Genomic DNA, 26,089 nt, shown 5'->3' on the forward strand with positions numbered 1-26,089 from the left:
TTACAGACTGATTGTCGTAATTACATAAGGGTCCTTCAAAAGATGAATGCTAGCCACCTCTACGTGTGTGGGACATATGCATATCGGCCATCCTGTGATTATCTGGTCAGTATTTGTCTGGGGTCGACTGTCTCCTATCTCCAGACCCTCATCCTGGTTTATTCACAAAATGGATAAGACTTTTTTTGTCTGTTTATTTTCTAGTCAGTAAATGACTTCAAATTGGAAAATAATATTGAAGATGGAAAAGGGAAGTGCCCTTACAATCCATCCAAAAGCTTCGCATCTGTAATGGTTGGCAAGTATCTTTGTTTTATTTAGCTGTTGAGATTTTCTTTAGAATGTGCATTTAACCCTCTACTGTGCTGAAGAGTCGTACAGCATTTTAATAGCGAAGGACAACAGAGCCAACATTTCACACCAGTACTCAAGCAGCAGTCTATATTTTGTTATGATGCATAATTGTTTATGTAATATGAATGCTATTTATTATTCTGTGTGTTTTTTTTCACTTAAGATGGTGAACTTTACTCAGGAACAGAAAGCAACTTTTTAGGAAGTCAGTATGTCATCTACAGAAGCAGCTCCACAAATAAAATGATCACATACTATGCACCAGCATGGCTAAAAGGTAAAAAAAAAAAAAACTGCCACCATGTAGTGTCAGATGGTTTGGTGGGTGGGTAAGCTGGACTGAAACAGAAAAAACAGGCCATTCAATGGAAATCATTAAAAACAATAAGCTGCGTTTGTTGCTTTTTTTTCAATCCTTTTTAAAGCTCACTAATTCTTATACAGGTTTCAAGTAACTAGAGTCTATCCCAGCAGCACCTAGCACAATGCAGGGTCCAACCTTGGACAGGGTGCCAAGTCCATCTCAGGGTACAGTGATGCTCACGTCACTACTTAGCCGTGCAATAACCTTGATCTATGCATGTTTGGAATGTGGAAGGAAACTTGATTAGGTAGAGAGAAACTCCCACAGGCGCCTGCATTTCTGTCAGTGACTGGGCCAGGCTGATGATCTCAGTCTTCTAGGCCTGTTAGATGGTCACACTGACTCAGTTTAGATTACCCTCATGTAGCACTCTTCATTCAGTTCATCAGAGCAATGCCATCAGGGAGCCATTCTGGTTCCTAAACAACCCATTCTCAAGTGTTTAGATTTTTAACAGACTCCATATAGTAAACAGACATCAACAGATGGTAATGGATATGCGGATTTGTGAAATATCAATGGCTCCCAGGCTAATACAGGTTTTCTTACTCTTTAGACATAAAGACACATCAGTGGTTATAAAAACATAAAAAATAAGCCAATATAAAGTTGGGCGGCACGGTGGCGCAGTGGGTAGCGCTGCTGCCTCGCAGCTGGGAGATCTGGGGACCTGGGTTTGATTCCCGGGTCCTCCCTGCGTGGAGTTTGCATGTTCTCCCCGTGTCTGCATGGGTTTCCTCCGGGCGCTCCGGTTTCCTCCCACAGTCCAAAGACATGCTGGTTAGGTGGACTGGCGATTCTAAATTGGCCCTAGTGTGTGCTGGGTGTGTGTGTGTGTGTTTGTGTGTGTCCTGCGGTGGGTTGGCACCCTGCCCAGGATTGTTTCCTGCCTTGTGCCCTGTGTTGGCTGGGATTGGCTTCAGCAGACCCCCGTGACCCTGTTCGGATTCAGCGGGTTGGAAAATGGCTGGATGGCTGGCAATATAAAGTCCTATTAACATAAGAATTGAGATATGCCTGGGTGACCATGGAAGATAGTGTGGTAGAAACTAAAAGAAAGAATAAAGAAAGAAATGTCCTGAGCATCCTGTAACAGGACAAATCAGTAATCAGGCAGGAGAAAAGCTGTTCATTGTATCTTTTCATTACTCCTCAGCAAAATGCCTTAGAGGGAGCTTTCGTCAAAAGCAGTCTGTTACAGCATGGTGAGAGAAACAAAGAACAGAGGTTCATTTTATAAACCATTGAATCTGCATACAGTGTCAATCAATGCATACAGTTACTCTGGTTGGTTCGTTGGTTTACACCCAAATGACTTAAAAGTCTGTGATATTACATTCTGGTTCTTCTTATACCTTTGAATTGAACCACCACCCTTTAAATTTCTGTGCATATAACAGCTGCCCATTCTGGTTGTTTGCAGGACATCTGCTGATTTCTTAGTCATCTTTCAGTACATTTTGTTGTTCACTTGACCTTTTATCTGTTTTTTTATTAACCTGTTATGATATTTCTTTAAGATGAATGCTATGTTACCCTAAAATTATTCTTCCACAAGTGGAAAACAAAATGTTCAGTATTCCTGAAATACTATGAAGAGACCACTGTCATTTATAAGATGCAAAGTCACAGTCCTTACCACCTTGGCTAGTTGGTCACTTTCCCTATCCATTCTATTACCAAATTTCATAAGCACATGCTTAAATCTAAAACTTTGAATATAGCATGGCATTAGTTCATTTAAAGTGAAATTAATGCTTGAATTCACTTCAAAATGTCCAATATTTCCTTTGGTTTTTAGCTGGAAAAGTAGGTTTTGGATAATTAACGTGTAGTAAAAGATCGACTGTTGTCAAAGATAATACGTAAGTTGAATATCAATTTGTTTAAAGTAGTATTTCACCTTTCCAAATCTGAAAGAAGCAGAACCCTGTTAATATCTAGAGCAGGGGTTCCCAAACCCGGTCCTAGGGACCCACTGTGGTGGCAGGTTTTTATTCCAACCAGATTCATAATCAGTGACAACAACTGATAGCTGCATGATTTTTACATTTATGAGACATTTAGAAATATTTCTAATTTTGCTATAGATTTAAATGTTTAACTCTTTTTTGTTGAATTCATTATATTTTGCCCTTTCTTTGTGCAGTTTGCTCCCTTCATTGTGTTTTAATAATGGCAATTAAAAACACGCAGAGTAGACGCCCAGGCAAACAACACAGAATCGCGTCAGCCCCACTACTTAGTAAAGAATGAATGAATTAAACAATTAGAATACCTGGAAAAGTAGAATGAAAATCAAGATGAAAATGTTAAAAAGAAAGAAAAATATATTTTTATATATCTATCACTATCACTATCTATCATATAGTGCCTTTCTCTATCTATCTATCTATCTGTCTGTCTGTCTGTCCGTCCGTCCGTCCGTCCGTCCGTCCGTCCGTCCGTCCGTCCGTCCCACCCACAGTGTGTGAAAGGCCAAAGTAATTGTTCACGTCTGTGTATAGAAAAGTGAAGTCAGTCACATAAATAATGTACTTTAGTTATATAAGAAGGTGTATAATGTTGTTGCTGCCACAAGTTAATACTGTTTCTGTCCTGTGGCCAAAAGTCTTCAATTATGTGATGGTCTTTGTGTTATAATTGCAAAAAGTAACATCTAGACATTTGTGCTTCAGAAAATGAAAGCACTCCTCCTCTTCCTCCGTTGTACACTAATGCAATCTTCTTCTATTGTTCAGAACCCAGGTTTGTGCATGCAGATGTAATCAGAGAGAGTGTGAACAGTGCAAATGGGGACGATGATAAGATCTACTTTTTCTTCACTGAGGTGAACGTGGAATTACCACAAGACCTTACCAAGTTTTTCATTCCTAGAATAGCTCGGGTTTGTAAGGTAAGCATGTTATTGGAATAATAATTAGATTTGTATTGAAACTGACTTTACAATACACTCCACAATAATTATTACAGAGCAAGAATTATCAGCAATACAAATAAAGAGAAGTTAAAGAAATCTACACGGCCCCTCTTGGTAAGAGTATGGTCACTAAGGGAGTACCTTCCTTCTTACCTACTGTTCCTTGCTCTGTGATGGCAGATGTACCTGGCTACCACCTCAGCAAACGGATGAGATTAGATTAACTTGTCCTTTAATTTCATTTAAATGGAACAGTTCTGCCTTGTTTCTGATACCACAAAGTATTTCCCTATGATGCCTTGGTACTTGAGGCAAAATAGAAAGATGTCCTCTTCTGTCACTTCTCGCCCTACTCACAATGACCTGCTGTATCTGCTGACTCCAAGGCTTTCTGTAACTGTAGTTTCAATGGACAGGCTGTGCCCACTAATGTTGTATTATTTACAGAGCTGGAATATAATGATATGCCTCAACTTGCTATGTTTTCACTCAAATTTTGTCCCTTTCCTGTTTCTTTCTCTGACATTTGTATTTAAATCCAAATATAAATTTAATGAAGGCAGTTTGTGGGCTGAAGGGTTAATTGAAAATATTTTTGATACTTCAATTGGAAAATGAAAACTCCAAATGACTTGTCATTAATATTAATAAAACTCAACAGTGTGACTTTCTAAAGCCTCAAATAATAATAATAATTCTTTGCATTTATATAGCGCTTTTCTTGTAGAACTTGCTTAATCCAATTTAGGGACTGGAAATGTGTCAGCAGTATCTGGCCCGTTTATTTAGATTAACCTTTATCTTCTGTCCTGGTCCGTCTGTAATAACTTAGCTGATAGTACGTTTTCAGCCATTTCACTTAGTTTAGTATCATCAGCAGAATTCTCAAACTCCTTGTTTGTATTTTTGTAAAGATCTTTTATAAATATCAGAATGAGCAGCAACCCTAGCACTGAAGGACACCGCTTTTGACATACCCTAAATCAGAAAACGTTCCTTGCACTATAACCTGTTGCTTTCGAAAACGTTCCTTGCACTATAACCTGTTGCTTTCAGTATTTAAGCCAGTTTTTCTCTAACATAATAATCTCTCTATTATCAAAGAAAATCTTGAGACGAGACGAGACTATTGCCAAGAGACTTTTTCAAGTCACACCCTCCTCGCAACCATTTCTGGTTAACGGCCCACGGTCCTCTCACTTCTCATTCGTGTGAATGCTTTTGTCAGACACAGTTCCTGCGCTCTCAGCACTTATACATTTTTACGTTTTCCTTACTTAAGTTCCCAATAAAAGAAGACTTATTATGTCCAAATCTTACTAAAGAATTTCATCCCAAAGGGTTATCAACAGAAGAAATGAGTACATGGGCAATCCTAGCACCGAGAAACGATGAAATCAAACGAATTAACGTGAAAATTGTTGATTGGTTACACAGCAAATTGCTTAAATGCGTATCAATAGACTATGCTGAAACAGTTGGTGGTGATGGTGCAGAAGATGAAAACATCAACTTACAATATCCCATAGAGAATTGTTAACAACCGTTAACACCATCCGATATTGACAAAAAGTTAATTCCAAGAATTGTTTTACTGAAGTTTTACAGTAAAAGTGTAAGTTTAAAAAGTATTTGTTAATTTCAAAGCCAAACAGAATGAAAACGTATAATGCAAGTAATACCTCTAATGCAACATGAAACATAATTTTCTTTCAATTTATTATGTTTTACTATTTTTTACTATGGTTAATTACTTGCTGTAATACAAAATAGTTAGTTCTATTATGCATATGTTACAATTCCCATGAAAATAACAATCTTTTTAAACTGTACATCTGTCTCCCCATATGCGAGCGAAGCGAGCAGGGGACAGAGACCCTAGTAATAATAATAATAATAATGATAATACTTATTATTATTATTTACATTTATATAGCACTTTTCATAGTGAGTGGGGAGCCACTTGAACCATCATTAATGTGTAGCATTCACCTGTGTGATGCGACTGTAGGCTCACCACACATTAGCTGTGAGGTGATGCAGTGGTGATGGACACAGCCAATCAGGGACAGCGAATGATTAGATAGATAGATAGATAGATAGATAGATAGATAGATAGATAGATAGATAGATAGATAGATAGATAGATAGATAGATACTTTATTAATCCCAATGGGAAATTCACTAGGAGGCCACTTGCAAGTTTCCATTCACCAAATTACAGCTGCACTCTTTTTGGTGTTTTCCTGATGTGTGAAGTGCCTAGAACCTGCTCATAATGTATATTTTCATTCCCTTTATTCATGTATACTATAAATTACCATTTCTGTGCCACTTATTTTTACTTTTCTTTCCCTACAAAGCATGATATGGGAGGAAGAACTGTTTTACAAGACAGGTGGACATCTTTTTTGAAGGCCAAACTTGTCTGCTGGGTACCAGAGTTAAATATTGTCTTTGATGAGGTTCTTGATGTTTTAATCTTGAAAGCTCCAAACTGGAAGGATACAGTCATTTACGCTCTTTTCAGATCTCATTGGTAAGTAGAATTCTTAAAATTATATTGTCAAGAAAGTGGCATAACAGTCTTTCAGGATCTGTCCCCACTACAGTAATTTTTTTTTTGTTGTTACTCCATTTTGCAAAGCAGTAATAGTGAGCATTTAAAAATGGTGAGTAGATAAATAAAAACTTCAGCTACCATTTCATCACCTGCATGATGACCAAATCGTTCAGTGATCATAATGATTTTGTGGAAGTGTTACCATGGATTCCTTAGAGCACAAATTAGAACTTTAGAACACTCTTGATGAGAACAGGCCATTCAGCCCAACAAAGCTCGCCAGTCCTATCCACTTATGTCTTCCAAAAAAACATCAAGTCGAGTTTTGAAAGTCCCTAAAAGTCTTACTGTCTACCACACTACTTGGTAGCTTATTCCAAGTGTCTATCGTTCTTTGTGTAAAGAAAAACTTCCTAATGTTTGTGTGAAATTTACCCTTAACAAGTTTCCAACTGTGTCCCCATGTTCTTGATGAACTCATTTTAAAATAACAGTCTTGATCCACTGTATGAATGACGTTTTATGCAACATTTCACAAATAATTCAAGAAACTTTTGTAAACAGGTAACGCATCCCTCCTGTCTTGGCATCTCCTCACTGGCTACCTGTCGAGTATAGGATTGAGATTAAGTTGCTTTTATTTGTGTTTAAAGTCCTTAATAACTTGGCTTCTCCGTATCGCTCAGACCTTCTTTCCAAGTAGTCCACTGCCGGGTCGCTCAGATTCTCTTCTGGTGGTACCACGTTCTGTCCCCATATGGAGTGATGATTGAACTTTTTCAGTGACTACCCCAAAACTTTTGAATGTTCTACCTTTTGATGTCAGAACGACTTCCACTCTTCTGAAATTTAAATCACACTTAAAGTCACATATTTTTTTCTTGGCTTTTGAGGATTCAGGGTAAATTATTTGTTTATGATATCTGTCAATGTTGGTATCCTTTGGTTTAGCATTTTGTTTTTTTAGTGTGATTTTATTGTTTATATTATCTCTTAACAGTATATGCGGTTTTTACTCAGTACAGCACTTGGTTAATGTGCTTTAGAAAAAACAAAAAACCAAAAAAAACACAACAACAAAAATGGAAGCAAAACATGGTCCACAGGTCCTAGAGGAACAGCATCGTTTGAAAACACTGTCAGCCCCATTGCGCTGGAGGAATGGCCCCTGAGGACTGAGGTTGCACTGTGCATTGTTTCCCTGCCTATATGTCAGTGTGCTTTATGTAGTTATAGATTATATGATTTAATTTCAGTTTATTAATTATCAGTGCCTCACTTTCAGTATTCATTTTTTATTTTTATTTTTTGCATATTTACTTTTCTACTGCATGTATACATGATTGTGACTCTTCTTCATGTATGGTATTTCAGAGCTCATGCTGTACACTGATGTCAAAAAGCGTTTGGCAGAATGGTGCTTACAACCATTAGCACTCTTAGTCCCAGGTGACAACTTTCATATTACAGCCCGGTCACTGACTATGTGGAGTTTGCACATTGATTGTCCCTTTGTTTGTGTGTGTTTTTCTCCTGGTACTTCAGTTTTCCTATCACGCTACAAAGATGTGCAGGTTGAATGAACTGGCTATGCTAAATCGGTCCACTTTAAATGTGTGTGTGAGTGAGTCTTGTGAAGATTAGCTCCTCTGAACAGACTCTCTGCCTCTGTAACCCTGAAACGGAATGAAGAATGGTTTTGAAATTGATGGAAGGAGGCACAAGTTTCTTTCAAAGCTGAATCTGGGAATTAGAGACATAAACAAGAGAATAAGATCAAGATGAACTACAGTTGTGCTTGAAAGTTTGTGAACCCTTTAGAATTTTCTATATTTCTGCATAAATATGACCTAAAGCATCATCAGATTTTCACTCAAGTCCTAAAAGTAGATAAAGAGAAACAAGTTAAACAAATGAGACAAAAATATTATACTTGGTCATTTATTTATTGAGGAAAATGATCGAATATTACATATTTGTGAGTGGCAAAAGTATGTGAACCTCTAGGATTAGCAGTTAGTTTGAAGGTGAAATTCGAGTCAGGTGTTTTCAATCAATGGGATGACAATCAGGTGTGAGTGGGCACTCTGTGTTATTTAAAGAACAGGGATCTATCAAAGTCTTCTCTTCAAAATCACATGTTTGTGGAAGTGTATCATGGCACGAACAAAGGAGATTTCTGAGGACCTCAGAAAAAGAGTTATTGATGCTCATCAGGCTGGAAAAGTTTACAAAACCATCTCTAAAGAGTTTGGACTCCACCAATCCACAGTCAGACAGACTGTGTACAAATGGAGGAAATTCAAGACCATTGTTACCCTCCCCAGGAGTGGTTGACCAACAAAGATCACTCCAAGAGCAAGGCATGTAATAGTCAGCGAGGTCACAAAGGACCCCAGGGTAACTTCTAAGCAACTGAAGGCCTCTCTCACATTGGCTAATGTTCATGTTCGTGAGTCCACCATCAGGAGAACACTGAACAACAATGGTGTGCATGGCAGGGTTGCAAGGAGAAAGCCACTGCTCTCCAAAAAAAACATTGCTGCTCGTCTGCAGTTAGCTAAAGATCACGTGGACAAACCAGAAGGCTATTGAGAGAATGTTTTGTGGACGGATGAGACCAAAATAGACCTTTTCGGTTTAAATTAAAAGCGTTATGTTTGGAGAAAGGAAAACACTGCATTCCAGCATATGAACCTTATCCCATCTGTGAAACATGGCGGTGGTAGTATCATGGTTTAGGCCTGTTTTGCTGCATCTGGGCCAGGACGGCTTGCCTTCATTGATGGAACAATGAATTCTGAATTATATCAGAGAATTCTAAAGGAAAATGTCAGGACATCTGTCCATGAACTGAATCTCAAGAACTGAATCTCAAGAGAAGGTGGGTCATGCAGCAAGACAACGACCCTAAGCACACAAGTCGTTCTACCAAAGAATGGTTAAAGAAGAATAAAGTTAATGTTTTGGAATGGCAAAGTCAAAGCCCTGACCTTAATCCAATTGAAATGTTGTGGAAGGACCTGAAGCGAGCAGTTAATGTGAGGAGACCCACCAACATCCCAGAGTTGAAGCTGTTCTGTACGGAGGAATGGGCTAAAATTCCTCCAAGCCACACAGTGTGCAGGACTGATCAACATCCCAACATCCCTAGTGTCTCAAAAACGATGCATCCACCTAACACAGTGCCAGAATAAAACTTGGGCTTTCCACGGATCAAACGCAAAGCCCTAAGGTTTAGATGAAAAAATGAATTACCAAAATGTTTCTAAGCATTGTTATCTTTGTCACACTCTGCTTATTAGTGAACCAGAAGGACAGATAAACTGTATCTTTTCTATCCATCCATCCATTATCCAACCCACTATATCCTAACTACAGGGTCACGGGGGTCTGCTGGAGCCAATCCCAGCCAACACAGGGCGCAAGGCAGGAAACAAACCCCGAGCAGGGTGCCAGCCCACCGCAGGACACACACATCCACACATCAAGCACACAGTAGGGATAATTTTGGATTGCCAATGCACCTAACCTGCATGTCTTTGGACTGTGGGAGGAAACTGGAGTACCCGGAGGAAACCCACGCAGACACGGGGAGAACATGCAAACTCCACACAGGGAGGACCCGGGAAGTGGTACCACCGCGCCACCTTGCCAACCCAACTGTCTCTTTTCAGACTTCAAAATTTAGGAATACTATCTAATGAAATGCACTTAATGAATCTGGAATGTTTATGGATCTAACCATGAAATTAAGCTGCAGAAGTCATACAAACCTGGGAACACTTCAGCAATCCTTGCTCTCAGGCACTTCATGCTATGCAGGTGTTATCCCTGTATAAAAAGTTCTAGTTATTAGGAGTTGTTTTGTATTGTTAAATGCTCCATTTTTTGTGCAGAATGTAGTTCAAAGTTCACTAGACCGAAGTCAAAATGTAACCAGTTATTGGTAGTGTTCTTGTGGCTTGGAGATTTTGTGGTAGTACTGTATACAAATCTTTCTGTTAGGATTATGAATTATAGTCTGCGGGCCTATGGTGGTCTAAATGTGGCCCTGCTTTGGTTGGTGATACTTTTAAGTTTAATTTCATCTTCCAGAGTGAAGGAAGGCCATAAAAATGAAAAGCTGATGATGCTTCTTCTCTTTTTGCTCTTTGATCACAGCTTCCCCACCAATTTCATTAGCAAACTCAGATTGCAACAATTTAGTTCATCCTTCACTTACTTAGAAAATATGTTGTGAAATTAGATCTGAAGTCTTGAGAGTTCCATTAAGTATCAATGGAATGTGAGAATATCAGGATGAGGAGTGTTTTTTATTAGGAGGTCAAAAAAATGTATCAAGTAAATTTATGATACTCAGTATGGAAAGTGCACTCCTCATAACACTTTACAGTCAAAATTCCAATGAGTGACAATGAAAACAAAAATGTAAGTACCTGTAAAAAATAACTCAAGGCACAGAAAAACAAAGGCTGGAAAAGGTACGGACAAAAACATGAAAGACTAAACAATGAAGGCAAAAATGAAGGTGCCACACCTGGGCTGTCAGACTGAATATCACTATTCAAATATAATTCAAACATATTGTAAAAAGTCTCATTCAAAGGAAAAAAACTGACTTTCAGGTGTAAAAAAAACAGTTGTTTGCTTTTAATACACACTAATTTCAGCATTGTGTGACTTGAGACACATTGTGCAACATTACTGTAGTTTGCAGATCTGTTTTTGCACATCACTTCCATGATCAGCTTTTTCATAATTTTGAATGAAGTGGTATCAGCCTTCTGCTTTTTAAACACCCAGTTTCTCTATAATATATCCTTTAGCTTAACGTCCACCATACATACTGTGAAACAGGACATTATGTGATTTACATATTGTGTGAACAGCATGTTACATACAGTACAGTATAGTAGAAGCCACCAGTATCCCATATGGGATACTGTAGTGCACCTCTTTTAACTAAATACAGAGATAGAATGCTACAATGCCCCAGAGATGAGCGATACACAGGATTGGGTTCTGCTGCCTACAAGTCAAAGTTAAAGTTCACAATAAAATAACGATAGTGCAGTACAGTACTGGCAGCACACTTGCTTTGTATACAAGTGGTGTGTTGCATGCAGGAAGCTGTTGTGTTCACTACATCTGGTTAAATCTGCTACACCCTGTTCTCTGATCAGGATTTCTGAACTGTTATTATAATGGGACCACAGACCAGTGACGTGCGGTGAGGTTCATGGCTGGTGACTCCTTCAGAGTCAGATTTACAAATATATGAACCCTAAAGAGTAGCTTACTCACTATTCAGTTTGCAGCATGCACATTGGCTACTGGTTATGTTTCATATCTCATCAGCATTCTTTACACACACACAGGTAAGTTACATATTTGGTTAAGAAGGAACGTTACATTGATAGCGGCGAGAGAGAGCGGAGAGAGCGCGTTTGCTCTGCACCCTCCATGTGTTCTAAATTTGCCGTTGCAATTCTATAATTCATATTCATTCGATACAAATGGAAGTAAAGAGTGGTGTACCAAAAAAAAAATGGTTTTAAATTTTGAAATATTTAGTTGATTTTAAAAGCTTTTAATCAATTTTAATATCGACTGTTCAACAAAAGGATAACAAGAAAAACAATATTTTATTTAAGGTCTAAATTTAATTAAAAAAAATTAGTTTTCCTTAGTCTGATCTCATTTTTTATAAAATTGAAAACCGTTTATGGTCTTACCTTTATTTGTAAATGAAGTCCATGCGCCTATCCTTCTCCACGAAAATATCCCTCACTTTCTTGTAAAACTCCTCCTAATTTTCCTTTAGTTTTAAAAGTCTTAATCTTCCATTTTGGCAGTCAGTCGGAACAAAAAATAAAAACAAACAGAGCGCTGCAGTGCACTTGACTTTCTGATATCGCTAACTTATTGGCGCCCAGAGCCTCTGCGTAGAAGAACAGCAGCAACAAACACCTGTTGGGCTCACATGCGCCCCCATTGGTGCGACACGGTACTGTCAGCCTCACCTTCTGCCTTTTCACTTTGGTTTTATGTCCGATTAGCAAGACTAGATATGTCACACACATCCATTAAAGATATTAGCCAGACTGTGGAAAGTCGGGGTGTATAATATTGCCTCATACTGAGTCAACAGCACCTTCAATTTCGTTGTTCTTTTGTAAAAGTGACAATGACAATAAAGATCTATCTATCTATCTATCTATCTATCTATCTATCTATCTATCTATCTATCTATCTATCTATCTATCTATCTATCTATCTATCTATCTATCATAAATGCTTGTGCAATCCTTATATTGGTGACATACAGAGAGACAGCAACAGGCAGGTGCCAATTGCAGGCATCACCCCGTGTGTGAGGGAGAGCGCAGTCTGAGATGAGGTGAGGCTCGTTGCTGCCACACCTCGCGTTACTCCCCTGTATTTGAAGAGGAAATGTGCAATTTCAGCGATTTTAACTATAAAAATGATCTAAATTATTGGAATCATACAGAAAACAAATTTATAGCACAGATCAGTGGACACATTTATTTTATGTTATCATTATTAGTTTTTGTTTTACTTTTCATGATCCTCACCTGCCTCCCCTGACTGCATGTCCCTGCCACAGACGTATATTTGGTCGGAATATTACCCAAATGGACGTTATGCAGCACATCACGGTATTGTGTTGTTTTCTTTCAATGACATCCGCTAAATCAAGTTCCATGCAACTGACTTTGTTACAGCAATACAGGGAAGCAACTGAACTGGACTGACTTATCTGAGCCCTTGCTCCCCTGTAAGGTACCCGTGTCATTCCAACTGACTCCTGTCATCCCATGTGACGTCTTCAGTATGTCCGCCACAGATGTGGGACAATCACTTGTGATGCCTATCCTGATGGCTGGCCCTGAATGCCATAAATGATATTCTCATGACTCACAGAAGACCAGAAATATTGTTGTGTATTAATTTCCTCTACAAAATGAAGAAAGGCTACTTTCTTTCGCAGAGTTGCACCCACTTGGTTTTTTGCAGTTCTTACACATTGCCCTGGTGTGGAAATGTTTAGCTTTGAACTGCAGTCTGTTTATGGTAAATTTTAATTATTTTGCTCAAACAATCCAGGATGAAATCAATTTACAGAACTTTAATTACAGGCATTGCAAGCATCCTGTTGTATTTTACTAGTAGTTTATGAATTTGTTCCAGTCAGTCTCTTTTCTAATTAGTTTATGACCTGGAAATGGAGAATGAGTAAAGATGCCTCAAAATCTGTTTTAGTTCATTTTTATCTTTGGAACAGATGGATGTCGTATGGCTAGGCATAAAAAAATCAGTTTACTGTTTGAGAAAGGAAGGAGTGCAGAGGTACTTTAAAGATCAAACATTTTGATCAGAGTCCTTCGTCAATAGGACGGGATGGCCAATCAAATGTCCTTTTAACAGAAATATGGTTCATCTGATGGACCGAAAAGAAGAGGAAGAAAATCAACAGTAGGGTGATAATAAAGATGAAGAGACACAAGATGATCTGATTTTGGATTGTCAGAAAATGTAACGATGAACAATGCAGAATGCTAAACTACAAGCCACCCAGGACATTAACCCCATGATACTTGAGTAAGCTTTTTCTAAGACTGATTGTCACTAAAGCTGATGGCCTGCTAGTAGTTCGGGACCGATCAGGACTGAGGAGGGGTAATAAGACAGGCACAAGAGAGGCAGATGTTCAAATAAAGGTATTTTTTTTTATTCCACAATAGAAAGAAGAAGAAAAAAACATTTCCTGATGTAAATATTTGCACAAAAAATACAGTCCAGAGACAAAACAAATCTAATTATGAAAATGTAAAGATGAAAAATATATAAAACACAGAGGCTCTTATGCTGTTGCATACGCAGTCACTTTTAGTTCCTGTAAGGATATCAGCAGCCTTAAAATAAAACAGAACTGGACTCTGTTTCAGCCCATGTCATAAATTCAGCTCCTTAACATCAACCAACTGCTCAGCCACCAGGCACCTCTTAGCCTGGCGCATTCTAACCCTTCTTCTCAAATCTCTCCAAACGATCGTCCCCCTCTTGCGGCCACAACTGTACTTATAAAGGATTCTCAATTCCCCTGTTCAGCTTGCCTAAACATAGAGAGATACCATTTCAGGCCTGCCGGAGGAATCACACACCTCGAACAAAAATCAAAATATCCAACAGTAAAATACACATATTTAAATGCTAAATGACAAAAAACAAAAAAAAACCTTGAGATTACTAAGACACAAAAGGACACATTACAGTACACATATACAATTAATCCAAAATGGACTCCACTATAGCGGTTTAAAACATTGGCTGGTGAACATGGAAAACTACGCGCGAGGATTGTAGCTGGAATAAATACCAGAATATCAAAATAAAAAACATGAAAGAAACAACCTGCCGGTAAGTTCAAAACCTTGTCAAATATATTTTATTTTTTTCTCGTTGTAAACTTGCTGACATTTTGCCTTTTGCGGTTTATGCATAATGCTTAACTGATGATCTAGCTGTCCTGTATCTGTCTGCACTCTACTGTGTTAGCGTCCCGGTGAGGCTATAGCGTCACACTGATTATATCCAGACTGCACTATTTTATTTTCTGCTACTTGGTATTTTCATAAAATTAATAAATACCATGTTGCTTTTATATTTTCTATACTTTGTATCTAGAGTGATTGAAGTAATAAATGGGTACCAAGTGTAAGTTAGATAACTACTGTCATATTCACAGGGTTCATCAAGGCTATTGAGGTTGCTCCTCAATAATTCAAAGATCAACTGCGGTAAAAGCAAAAGTTAGTTTGGTTGGTAAGTGGCAGATAATCAAAAGAATTGCACTTTTCGGTGTGTCTTGATGACACCCACATGTTTGTTACAGTTAGTGTTAGTGAATCCCTATCTAGATAATCTTGAGGTTTAGTCTGGATAGGATTGCTGTGTGTTTGTCTGTGTATCTGTGTGCGTGTTAATCTTCAAGGACATGAGCCTAATGAACGTTCTTGTTTAGCATCACAAACTTCACGATAGTACAAACACACAGTTTGCCTAGCTCAGTGTTTGTGCCAGTGACAGTGACGTTTCTATTGCAAAGGTTGAAATTACCAACATTCACGCTTTGGATTAAAGCCCGTGCACAATCTATTTCAGTTCTGCCCTTACTTCCAAAGTGGTTAGCCATGGTTTGTGTTTTTTTTTCCAGGGATTACAGCATGGATTCAGCTGTCTGTAAATATAAAATGTCTACTGTGGATGAGGTTTTCTCTCGAGGGACTCACATGGAAGAAGTCATCGTTTTGAATATGTACCAAAGTTGGTTCAGACGTCAGGAAACTTTTTCAAGTCCTCGACCAGGAGAGGTCTGCATTTTAAGTTTTTTTTTTTTTTGTCTTAACAAACACTGAAAGTCATTAAGGTTCCTTATTTATAAATCTATATAATGTAAAAAATCAGACAACACAAGAGAAAGGTTTGGGGTTCCATCTCATAAATTATAAATATTGCTGTGAAGAAAACAGCAATTCTGTTGAGTAACCTCTAAAGACTGAGTCCAAAACGGGTCTGTTGAGTCTGGAAAGTTGGAGGGTTTTACAGCTGGGAGGAAGAAAGAGGCGGGTCTTTAGAACCGTAGCAGGAAGTGACATCAGGATCTGGGTTGTGCTCGGAAGTCCTATCTGTAAAGATACTGGAGGACAGATTAGACAGGTTTTATGGTTCTGTAGGGAGAGGAGAAAAGTCAATAGTTCATTTTGCCAAACCCTTATCCAGACCAGTATGTTCAATTAAGTCCCTTGACTGCTGCCTATGTGCAACATATGTGACAGTAACTAAAGTAAAGTTGCAAGCATTGTAAACAATATTTTCATCTGGATTCAAACCTTAACAATATGACTAATGCTGTTGCCTCACACATTTTTTTTCTTCTTCTTCTAGTGTATAAATGACAACATCAGAAACAACAATATCCAAAGTTCCAAAGACTTGCCATCAGTTATTTTGGAATTTCTGAAAAAATCACCAATGATTCATGACTCAGTGCTACCAGTAGGAAATCGCCCACAGATGGTCTTCAAAAACATGAATTACACACAGATTGCTGTTGACCAAGTCCGTGCCCTGGACAGCAGAACCTATGACATTATCTTTATAAGCACAGGTATGAATGATACTACCATGACAATGTGGCAGTGAGGAGCAACAGCATGTTGGTCAAATAATAAAAAAACACCTTATACAATATAAAACAATGAATTAAAATGGTCAAGTGCTGAAATACAGTATATCCACTGCTGTGCTTCTCCAAAAAGAATTGTTGCATGCAGCAAAGCAGGCCCATTCATCCATTTAAACCCATTTGATATACTCCCTGTGCCCAGGAGGGCTGAGGCCTACCTTAGCTGTTAGTTTCACAAAAGCCTTAAAAAGTGGTTGTTGCTTCTTCTTGAATGTATAAAAATTGGCCTGGCAATAGCAAGTGTTTGACACAGAGTCTCTCCTGGCAATAGCAAGTGTTTGACACAGAGTCTCTCCTGGCAATAACAAGTGTTTGACACAGAGTCTCTCCTGGCAATAGCAAGTGTTTGACACAGAGTCTCTCCTGGTAATAGCAAGTGTTTGACACAGAGTCTCTCCTTGCAATAGCAAGTGTTTGACACAGAGTCTCTCCTGGCAATAGCAAGTGTTTGACACAGAGTCTCTCCTTGCAATAACAAGTGTTTCACACAGAGTCTCTCCTGGCAATAGCAAGTGTTTGACACAGAGTCTCTCCTGGCAATAGCAAGTGTTTGACACAGAGTCTCTCCTGGCAATAACAAGTGTTTCACACAGAGTCTCTCCTGGCAATAGCAAGTGTTTGACACAGAGTCTCTCCTGGCAATAGCAAGTGTTTGACACAGAGTCTCTCCTTGCAATAACAAGTGTTTCACACAGAGTCTCTCCTGGCAATAGCAAATGTTTGACACAGAGTCTCTCCTGGCAATAGCAAGTGTTTGACACAGAGTCTCTCCTTGCAATAGCAAGTGTTTGACACAGAGTCTCTCCTTGCAATAGCAAGTGTTTGACACAGAGTCTCTCCTGGCAATAGCAAGTGTTTGACACAGAGTCTCTCCTGGCAATAGCAAGTGTTTCACACAGAGTCTCTCCTTGCAATAACAAGTGTTTCACACAGAGTCTCTCCTGGCAATAGCAAGTGTTTGACACAGAGTCTCTCCTGGCAAGTGTTTGACACAGAGTCTCTCCTGGCAATAGCAAGTGTTTGACACAGAGTCTCTCCTTGCAATAACAAGTGTTTCACACAGAGTCTCTCCTGGCAATAGCAAATGTTTGACACAGAGTCTCTCCTGGCAATAGCAAGTGTTTGACACAGAGTCTCTCCTGGTAATAGCAAGTGTTTGACACAGAGTCTCTCCTTGCAATAACAAGTGTTTGACACAGAGTCTCTCCTGGCAATAGCAAATGTTTAACACAGAGTCTCTCCTGGCAATAGCAAGTGTTTGACACAGAGTCTCTCCTTGCAATAGCAAGTGTTTGACACAGAGTCTCTCCTTGCAATAACAAGTGTTTCACACACAGTCTCTCCTGGCAATAGTAAGTGTTTGACACAGAGTCTCTCCTGGCAATAGCAAGTGTTTGACACAGAGTCTCTCCTGGCAATAGCAAGTGTTTGACACAGAGTCTCTCCTGGCAATAGCAATTGTTTGACACAGAGTCTCTCCTTGCAATAAATAACAAGTGTTTCACACAGAGTCTCTCCTGGCAATAGTAAGTGTTTGACACAGAGTCTCTCCTGGCAATAGCAAGTGTTTGACACAGAGTCTCTCCTTCTTTTTGTCATTTAACTCTTTCAGGGCAGATGTCGACTCTTGTCAAAAGCAGGGGTTGAGGGCAATAATCAGCTGTAAATGTTGATAAAACTCAACGTTACATTATAGGCAGACCCTCCTTGCCACGAGTACTTTTAATTCTCATTGACTTGACGTTGAATCCCTGCGTGTGTGTGAATAGCAACGTCTTGAATTTCATCAGTATTGGGCGAGAGAGCGAAATGAGTGCACAAAACAAAATACTGTGCGCATTATTTATTTATTTTTGTGTATTATTACTGAATCAGACTCTGACTTATCGCACTCTTAATTTGGATGCAAGCGATCCGGAAACTGTTTTTTTTTTTTTTTCAGAAAGTGCCTTTCAACTTATAAGCGATGAGACAAACAGTACATAATAAGTCTGTGCGATTTCATACTGTTGAGGCTCATGAAACATAAAACAGAGTGGCATTTGTTATGAATAAGTACTTTATGTTGATTTGTGTGTGAAACCATTACTTTGTGTGCTTTTTTTTTATTCAGCCCTGGGAGAAAAGGAGAAAAAAAATGAGCACTAAAAGAGTTAAATAATTTCCTGTTCTTGAACCCTTGGGAGAGTGAACTTGCACTACATTTTCAAAGACAAAACTCTTAAACCATTAATCACATCACCTAAGAAGCCTTTCTACTTGTGTCATGTTTATTTCAGAATATGTCTACTGTGATATACTGGGGTCCAAGGATAGTCATCTTATCATACCTGTGACCCTAAAATTAGATTAAGCAGGTTCTGTAAGGTATGACGTATAACATTTTACATTGATGGATGAAATTATTGCTTTCTTTCTTCAATGAATATTTCAAATATATAAATCTCCAAACAGTTCATAGGTGGCTTTTCAGTTTACTGCATTGTACATTTATTCATGTGTTACTTTTAAACAGAAGAAATGAATTTGTGTCACCTATGAATAGGGCAGTGCAGCTTCTTCATGATTCTTGGGCAGGTCTCTATGAAATGCACAGTATCACATAATTCAACACAAACTCCCATTAATGTTGTCACAATCTCTTATTGCGGGACGCTAGTAAGAATTGCCCAGAGAGTTCCATCCATGTCTCAGCCAAACATTCCTTTTATTTGGAGCTTTATGGCGGGATTTGCTTTTTCATCCTAAACTGACCCTCTCATTTCTGTGGCATTTTTTCTGAGTTCATTTATTCATAAAACTCAAATTTCTTAATCAATCTGCACTTAAGGCTGCTTCTCCCAAGCCCTTTTAATCTGTTTTCAATAAGCTTCACTATTATGAGTTAAGTGTGTATTTTATCGGGGAATACGTTACATCAAAATTAAGCTTGATACTCTCAGTAATAATTTAATATGAATACTTTCAAATGCAAAACAAAGCCATATTGAATAACTAATCTAAGGTTTTGCTGTATGTAAAGACACAACCGAAGAAAATTAACATTAAATGTGCTTATGAAATATGTTTATATGCTTGTTTCATGCAGAGGATGGAAATGTGCACAAAACAGTCGTTATTGACAGTAAATGGCATATTATTGAGGAAATTCAACTGCTGCCTAACCCTGAACCCATTAAAGAACTGCTTTTATCCTCTGGGCAGGTAAGACTCGTTTGTTTTTTTACGTAATTCAGTATTTGGTACACTGTATTAATCCCCAAGGAGTGTGTCATCATTTAAGTCTTTACTTCATTAAAACAGAATCCAGACATTTTTTCTATACTATTATAGCGCAAACAATGGTACAAAGTCTGTTTGTTTTGATCACGTTACTCATTTAGGAACCTCTGTTCACCGGATATGCTAGCCCTTACGCCCCTCTTTCTTTGTGCGTCGTCTTGTTGCCTTTGTTCACCAGACATGGCAGGCCTCTTTTGTCGTTATCTATATATAGCTCAGTGCTGCTCAAAGCCCATTTGGAGCCCTAGCCAGGGTTGGCAGATGTCGCTCCTCCTTGTCCATAACAGGTAGTCGATATTATTAGACTTTGATGACCTAGGGGTCCCCCTCTATGCCCAAAACATGTGTCTTCAGAAATACATACGGCACCCCTTTGTGTACATACCACAGACATTATTATTGTACTTCAACCAACCAGGTGGTTGGATGGATGGAGGTTCACCATCTTCATCCAGAGTGTGTGCACCCCCCCCCCCCCCCCCCCTTCAATAGCACAAACATCACCCCTTTGTGCATATGCCACAGACTTTAAGGAGTGCTCGCCCCATGATGTACGCCGTATGTGCACTTTTAATTTCAGAAACACAAATAGTCCCACTCAGTGTCCGGAGCGTCATGTGCATTCAGAAACACAAACGTTGCTCTTTTGTGTATATACTGTACTGTAGACATTGTTGTCCTACATGAACAAACTGGGATGGGGTGGGGATTCACCCTCGGTGTCCAGAGCGTGTGCCCCTTTTCGTAAATGGTGCACCTCAGATGACAGCACATTAAGTGGATGCCCGTGTCGCCTAATGGATTGACTGGCTCTGATATTTCTGTTGTATATAATACCAGTCAAAAGATTGCACACATTTAGAAATTCTCATGTTTTTCATAGAAGCTGATACCTTTTTTTATCAAGATACCATTAAATTGATTTAAAAATACACTCCAGGCTTTTCTAGTGTTGTGAATTGCTATTGCTGCTTGAAATGATCCATCCATCCATCCATTTTCTAACCCGCTGAATCCGAACACAGGGTCACGGGGGTCTGCTGGAGCCAATCCCAGCCAACACAGGGCACAAGGCAGGAACCAATCCCGGGCAGGGTGCCAACCCACCGCAGGACACACACACCCACACACCAAGCACACACTAGGGCCAATTTAGAATCGCCAGTCCACCTAACCTGCATGTCTTTGGACTGTGGGAGGAAACCCACGCAGACACGGGGAGAACATGCAAACTCCACGCAGGGAGGACCCGGGAAGCGAACCCAGGTCCTCAGGTCTCCCAACTGCGAGGCAGCAGCGCTACCCACTGCGCCACCATGCCGCCCTTGAAATGATTCATTTTTAAAATTTATTATTCACATGTGACTGCAAAGCTCCATTCAGAGCCATTCCTTTACAGTCCTAATAGTCGACTCCCTTAGCTTATCCTTAATTAGTCACTAGGGGGCTCTGCCCCCTGCTCACTTCGCTCACCAACCCCCCAGGCGGGTTTGTAATGCCACTTCATGGGAACATCTCTCCTTTATACCGGTGGGGCCAGAAGAGGGGCTATGAGGGTAAAGGGAGGCAAGACTGTTAGAGACAGCGCCCCCTCTTGTCCCGGGGTGGTACCACATACCTTAGGTGAGCCCTGAAGGCAATTCTCAGATGTGCATGCGTGACAGCAGTCCTACATTTTAAATTTAAATCTTTTATTTGGCATTGTTTCCTTTTGGTTTAAAAACAACTAACAATTTAAATTTTTATTATTGATGATATGTTAACTTTTTTCAGTTCTTCTAAAATTATATTTTAATAATTACAGAAAAAGTCCCTGTATGCAGGCTCAGATGAAAGGCTTGTGCAGTCACCCGTTGAATTCTGTGAAAAGCACCAGTCTTGTGTGGATTGCATTTTAGCTAGGGATCCATACTGCGCTTGGAGCACCGACGCGAGCCTCTGTGTCAACCAGATCATGCACAGAAATGCAGGGTAAGTTCATTACAGCCTGAGCTGCCAGAATTTCATATTTATGAATTAAATTACTGTAATTCTACTAAATGTTTCCAGTGCTATTAAAATAAACTTCTCAGAGTTTAACCCGACTGATATAAATTCCATGCCCAAGTCAAACTCGGAGTTAACGCCAAGGAGATTTAAGAAGGGTGCTGTGCTGTTCTACATAACTGGCAATGGCTGCGGCACTAAGAAGCCGATCAGCGCACACAACATAACCCTGAAGTCGCACACTAGGAATTGTGGGTTTAGCTAGGACACCTCACATTATAAGTTGTGTATTAATTCAGGGCTTTCTAGTTACAGAAGCAAATTCATTCTGTGATGGTGCTTTCATCAAAAATTGTATGCAGTCAATTACACCCCTGCTATTTGGCTATATGACATGTACGAGGGTTGTTTCATAAGTTTTGAGACTCGGTCACTTGCCGTCATTGGAGGCGGACGAAATTTTTTTCTATTGTTCTACAATCCTTTCACATCTTCTAATACATTTTTGGCCCACCCAGCTACAGATGGAGATGAGAAAAAGAGCTCGAAGTGGGGTCCAAAAGGTTGCCATCCTCCACTGAAAGCCAGGTGCCAAAGGTCAGCCAAGAGGACCATGTTTGCCGTCTTTTTTGGCTACAAAAAAATGATTGCTTCAGTTCCACGTCCTGAACGCACGACGATGAACTCTGATGTCTACACAACCCTGTGCCTTCCAGAAGTTTTCAAAAATCTCACTAGAGGTCGCCCTAATCGCACCTTGAAAAACTTCATCCTTCACCATGACAACGCGCCGCCTCACAAGTCAAACAAAACTGTTGAGTTCCTCGCCAAATCTGGGATTGAAGTCCTTCATCCGCCCCCTTATTCACCAGATTTGGCACCCTGTGACGTCTGGCTGTTCCCGACGGTGAAGAAGGAGCTGAAAGGAATGGATTTTGAGGACAGGGACAGCCTCATTTCTGTGGTGGAAGGGCAGCTTGACCAACTGACTGAACCTGATCTTCGTCACTGTTTTGATCGTTGGATTTATCGCATGAAAAAGTGCATTGAAATCGGGGGAGAGTATGTTAAACAGCACTGAAGTGTTGCCAAATGACGAGGTTATGTGAGTAAAAATTTTCTTTGGAATTCACCAAACCATGTTGGATCTATTTAATAAAGTCTCAAAACTTATGAAACAACCCTCGTATTTTAGAATTCATCACAGTTCCTGCTGAAAAGCTCTTGACACCAAATACCCCTCGATTAAGTAAACCAGTTAACGGAACAGGGATTGCATGATTTCTGCATGATGGTCTCTGTAATGTGGGTTCCAATTCAGCACACAATTCCCAAGAGGACGGCTCGAAGAAGTCTAAATTGGCTTATAAGCCTGTTGTCATCATCATGAGTCAAAAAATCATTGCCATCCCTGAAAAGTCGCGCCTTGTGTAGCCCACCACACTGCAGACCAGCCTCGTAAAGGTTTGCCACATTGTGCTGGTTGGTGCAGTGCCGCATACCATAGCACAGGAGCGGACGCACTGCCTCTACGTGAGGTTTTTCAGAAACATAACTCCTGTGGATAATGAGAATTAACTAATTTCTCTGGATTTTTAAAATGTTATTTTCACTTTGATGTTGATGGTTATAACAGTTACATTTCATTTATATTCATTTCTATGCTTTAATGTGACAAAAGGTAAGGATTTTGACCGAGTACAATGATTTTCCATAGGCACTGTCACCAAAGGCACTCAGTTATTTGTGCCAGATAACATCTGTTGAGTGAACAGTCTTATTTTCCAACAGTCCTTTGTTTTGTCTACAATTTGCTTTACTTTTTACTTTCTTGTATACGAAGTATAAGGAATGTATTGTAATCGTCCAATAATTTGACCTTTGAGACTTTGCTGAATCTTGACATTTTAGACCTTGCCGAGTCCAATTTATTTTCTCGTAAGGAAAGTATTTTAATTGTCCAAAAATTCAATTTCGAGATTTTGTTGAAATCTCAACATTTTAGACCTCATCGAGTCCAAACATGGCATTTTTGGAATTATGTCTGTGTGTCTGTAAACACGATAACTTGAGTACACTTTCACTTGGGTCAACCATATTTTGCATACAAATGTTAGGTACAAAACGTAGATTTCTATCAACTTTTGAACTATTTCCACTAACCGGAAGTGGTACTTTTTTATTCATGCAGCTGGAGAGTCCGATGTATTCAACTTTACTTTTATAATAATTGTTCAATATACTGTATTATTAATATGATTTGTTGTTGATGGTTCTCTACTGTACATAATATAAAAATGTAATCATTGTTTTGTGGTTTATTCGTCAAATATCCATCTCCATATCGGAGTAAACGAGAAAGTCTAGGGGAGACCAGTCCTGATTTTAATAATTATCTTTTGTAACTTCTAAAACAAGTCAATGAAGCTGAGATATTTGGTGCTCACAGGTTGTGAAATGTCCATCTTCTGTGATTTTGGGTGCAAAAGAGTAGAGGGAACCAGGATCATCATGAGCTCAGTAAGTAAGCACATGTCACTACCAGCTTCTAATTGAATTTTTTTAATTGGCAGTGGCCTGATTCAGAGGTTGAATGGAAATTTCAGTGTCTGCCCCCCAGGTATGTATTACTAATGACGCAGGTCTTCATTGCCCACAGTTATATTTGGAAAGGAATACTTTGGAGCTTAAATAATACAAAATATTGGGTAACACTTTAGGTACTGCAAAAATGCATTGATTACTCATTTAGTTTTACATAACAAGAGCTTAACAAAGGCTTCTTTTGGTCTTCGTAACACTTATAAAACAGATATTTTATTCATCTCTGCACTGTGGGACATGTTGACATGACAATAAAATTCCTTGTTAATACGAAGGAATCGTAGGTCTTATACTAAACATGTAATATCAAGAGAAATGTGTCTCAGTTAAGCCACTGCAGATCACTCTAAAGTGAAGAAACACTTTATTGGTGTTTTTAAGTGCTATGAAGACCCAAAGAATTGTATGTAAAGGACATAATAGTAAATGAGTAACATGCACTTTTGCAATACCTAAACTATTAAAGTGCAAATATTGCACTTCAGACACAATTTGTTGGACAGTACAAAGAAACCACAATATTCCTTAGAAACAGCTTTATGATGGGGCATTAAACAGCAGTGACAATAAACCTTAAGTGCAGTCCCCTTTCCCAAATAATTCAATAATAAATCCATTTGTGGGGGCCTCAGTGTGTCTCATCAGGCAGTTACATCCTGACCAGGTATGTCTCTGCATTGTGCCCACTGCTACCCACAGGAGCCTGTCACCCACCTGTAATGGCAAAGACTGGGCTCAGAAAAGGAGTAATTAGGTAAACCTATAAACAGAAAGGATCTAAAAAAAAACACATTATTTGGCAAAAAAATCTCACTATATTTTATTTTTAGTGGCAGCAGTTAGCACAATTGATTTTTTTGTTGGTTTCATTTTGCAGTAAAGCACAGCGTTGGCTACCAGAATATTGTCACACAACATGGACAATATGCAGCCTTGCGATTACCATGCCACCTGAACTCTGGGCTCTCCCGTGCGATGTGGATGAAAAATGGCGTGTACCTGGCACCCAGTCCTTCCAAATATGAAATTGTTGGAGACGGCGATCTGCTGATTTTGAACATCTCACAATCTGACCAGGGCAATTATACTTGTTTTTTAGTGCAAAAAGTTGAAATCGGAGACCGGAAAGAGCTGGTGGCAGCGTATACTTTAAATTTAATAGACAGAACAGACGGAGCAGCATCTAGCCCCTTCTTATATCTTTTTTTGCTCTTCTTGCTTCTGTTCCTTGCTTTGTTGGTATATACGTGCTACCCAAGATGCCTTCCATTGCTTTTTCCTGAAACCATAAACAGCTCATGCTACTCAGGCCTGGCAGCAGAGAAGAGGTTTGATGGTAGTTGCTGGTGAACTTTGGCTTGTTTTCTTGTCAACTTTTGTGATTTTTTTTTTGTCATTTGTAAATACGATTATTTGAGATATTGTGTAAGGAAGAAGAAAATGTACTACATAAAACACTATACCAGATGTCTGTTGCTGTTTTCCCATTTAAGAATCAACTCCATGCAGTATGCTTCATACAGATTAGGGTTACATGATATACTGGTACTAGAAATGTACAGAAAAACACAATTTAAAACCATATGTACAGTACCAGCATTTAGGGATTTTCAGTACCTAAAATAAATGTCAATTTTTCACTCCTCTGCCTGAAAATCAATGTAGTAGGAGTAACGTGCTTAGAATTGCAGGCAACTTTATAAAGAAACATGCTTCAACCTGATCCTGACGACACACCACTGC

The 26,089-nt window shown here is 39.2% G+C and overlaps 1 protein-coding gene across 1 annotated transcript; it reads left to right on the top strand.

Moving 5' to 3' along the window:
* Nucleotides 1-454: 454 nt before the first annotated feature.
* Nucleotides 455-25,696, top strand: LOC127528830 (semaphorin-4D-like). Its single transcript, XM_051929954.1, has 10 exons — nucleotides 455-470; nucleotides 518-631; nucleotides 3,460-3,614; nucleotides 6,002-6,177; nucleotides 15,443-15,599; nucleotides 16,174-16,396; nucleotides 19,563-19,678; nucleotides 21,561-21,727; nucleotides 24,316-24,362; nucleotides 25,224-25,696. Exons 1-10 carry the CDS (start codon nucleotides 455-457, stop codon nucleotides 25,694-25,696), a joined length of 1,644 nt encoding a protein of 547 aa, XP_051785914.1.
* Nucleotides 25,697-26,089: the final 393 nt, after the last annotated feature.

Source organism: Erpetoichthys calabaricus, chromosome 7 (genome assembly GCF_900747795.2).
Source record: "Erpetoichthys calabaricus chromosome 7, fErpCal1.3, whole genome shotgun sequence".
NCBI classification, from domain to species: Eukaryota; Metazoa; Chordata; class Cladistia; order Polypteriformes; family Polypteridae; genus Erpetoichthys; species Erpetoichthys calabaricus.

Excerpts from the sequence above, each read along its gene's own strand:
- LOC127528830 (XM_051929954.1), top strand. Across the intron at positions 3,615-6,001 it reads GAATAGCTCGGGTTTGTAAG|CATGATATGGGAGGAAGAAC; the intron begins GTAAGCATGTTA and ends TTCCCTACAAAG. Across the intron at positions 21,728-24,315 it reads ATCATGCACAGAAATGCAGG|TGGCCTGATTCAGAGGTTGA; the intron begins GTAAGTTCATTA and ends TTTAATTGGCAG.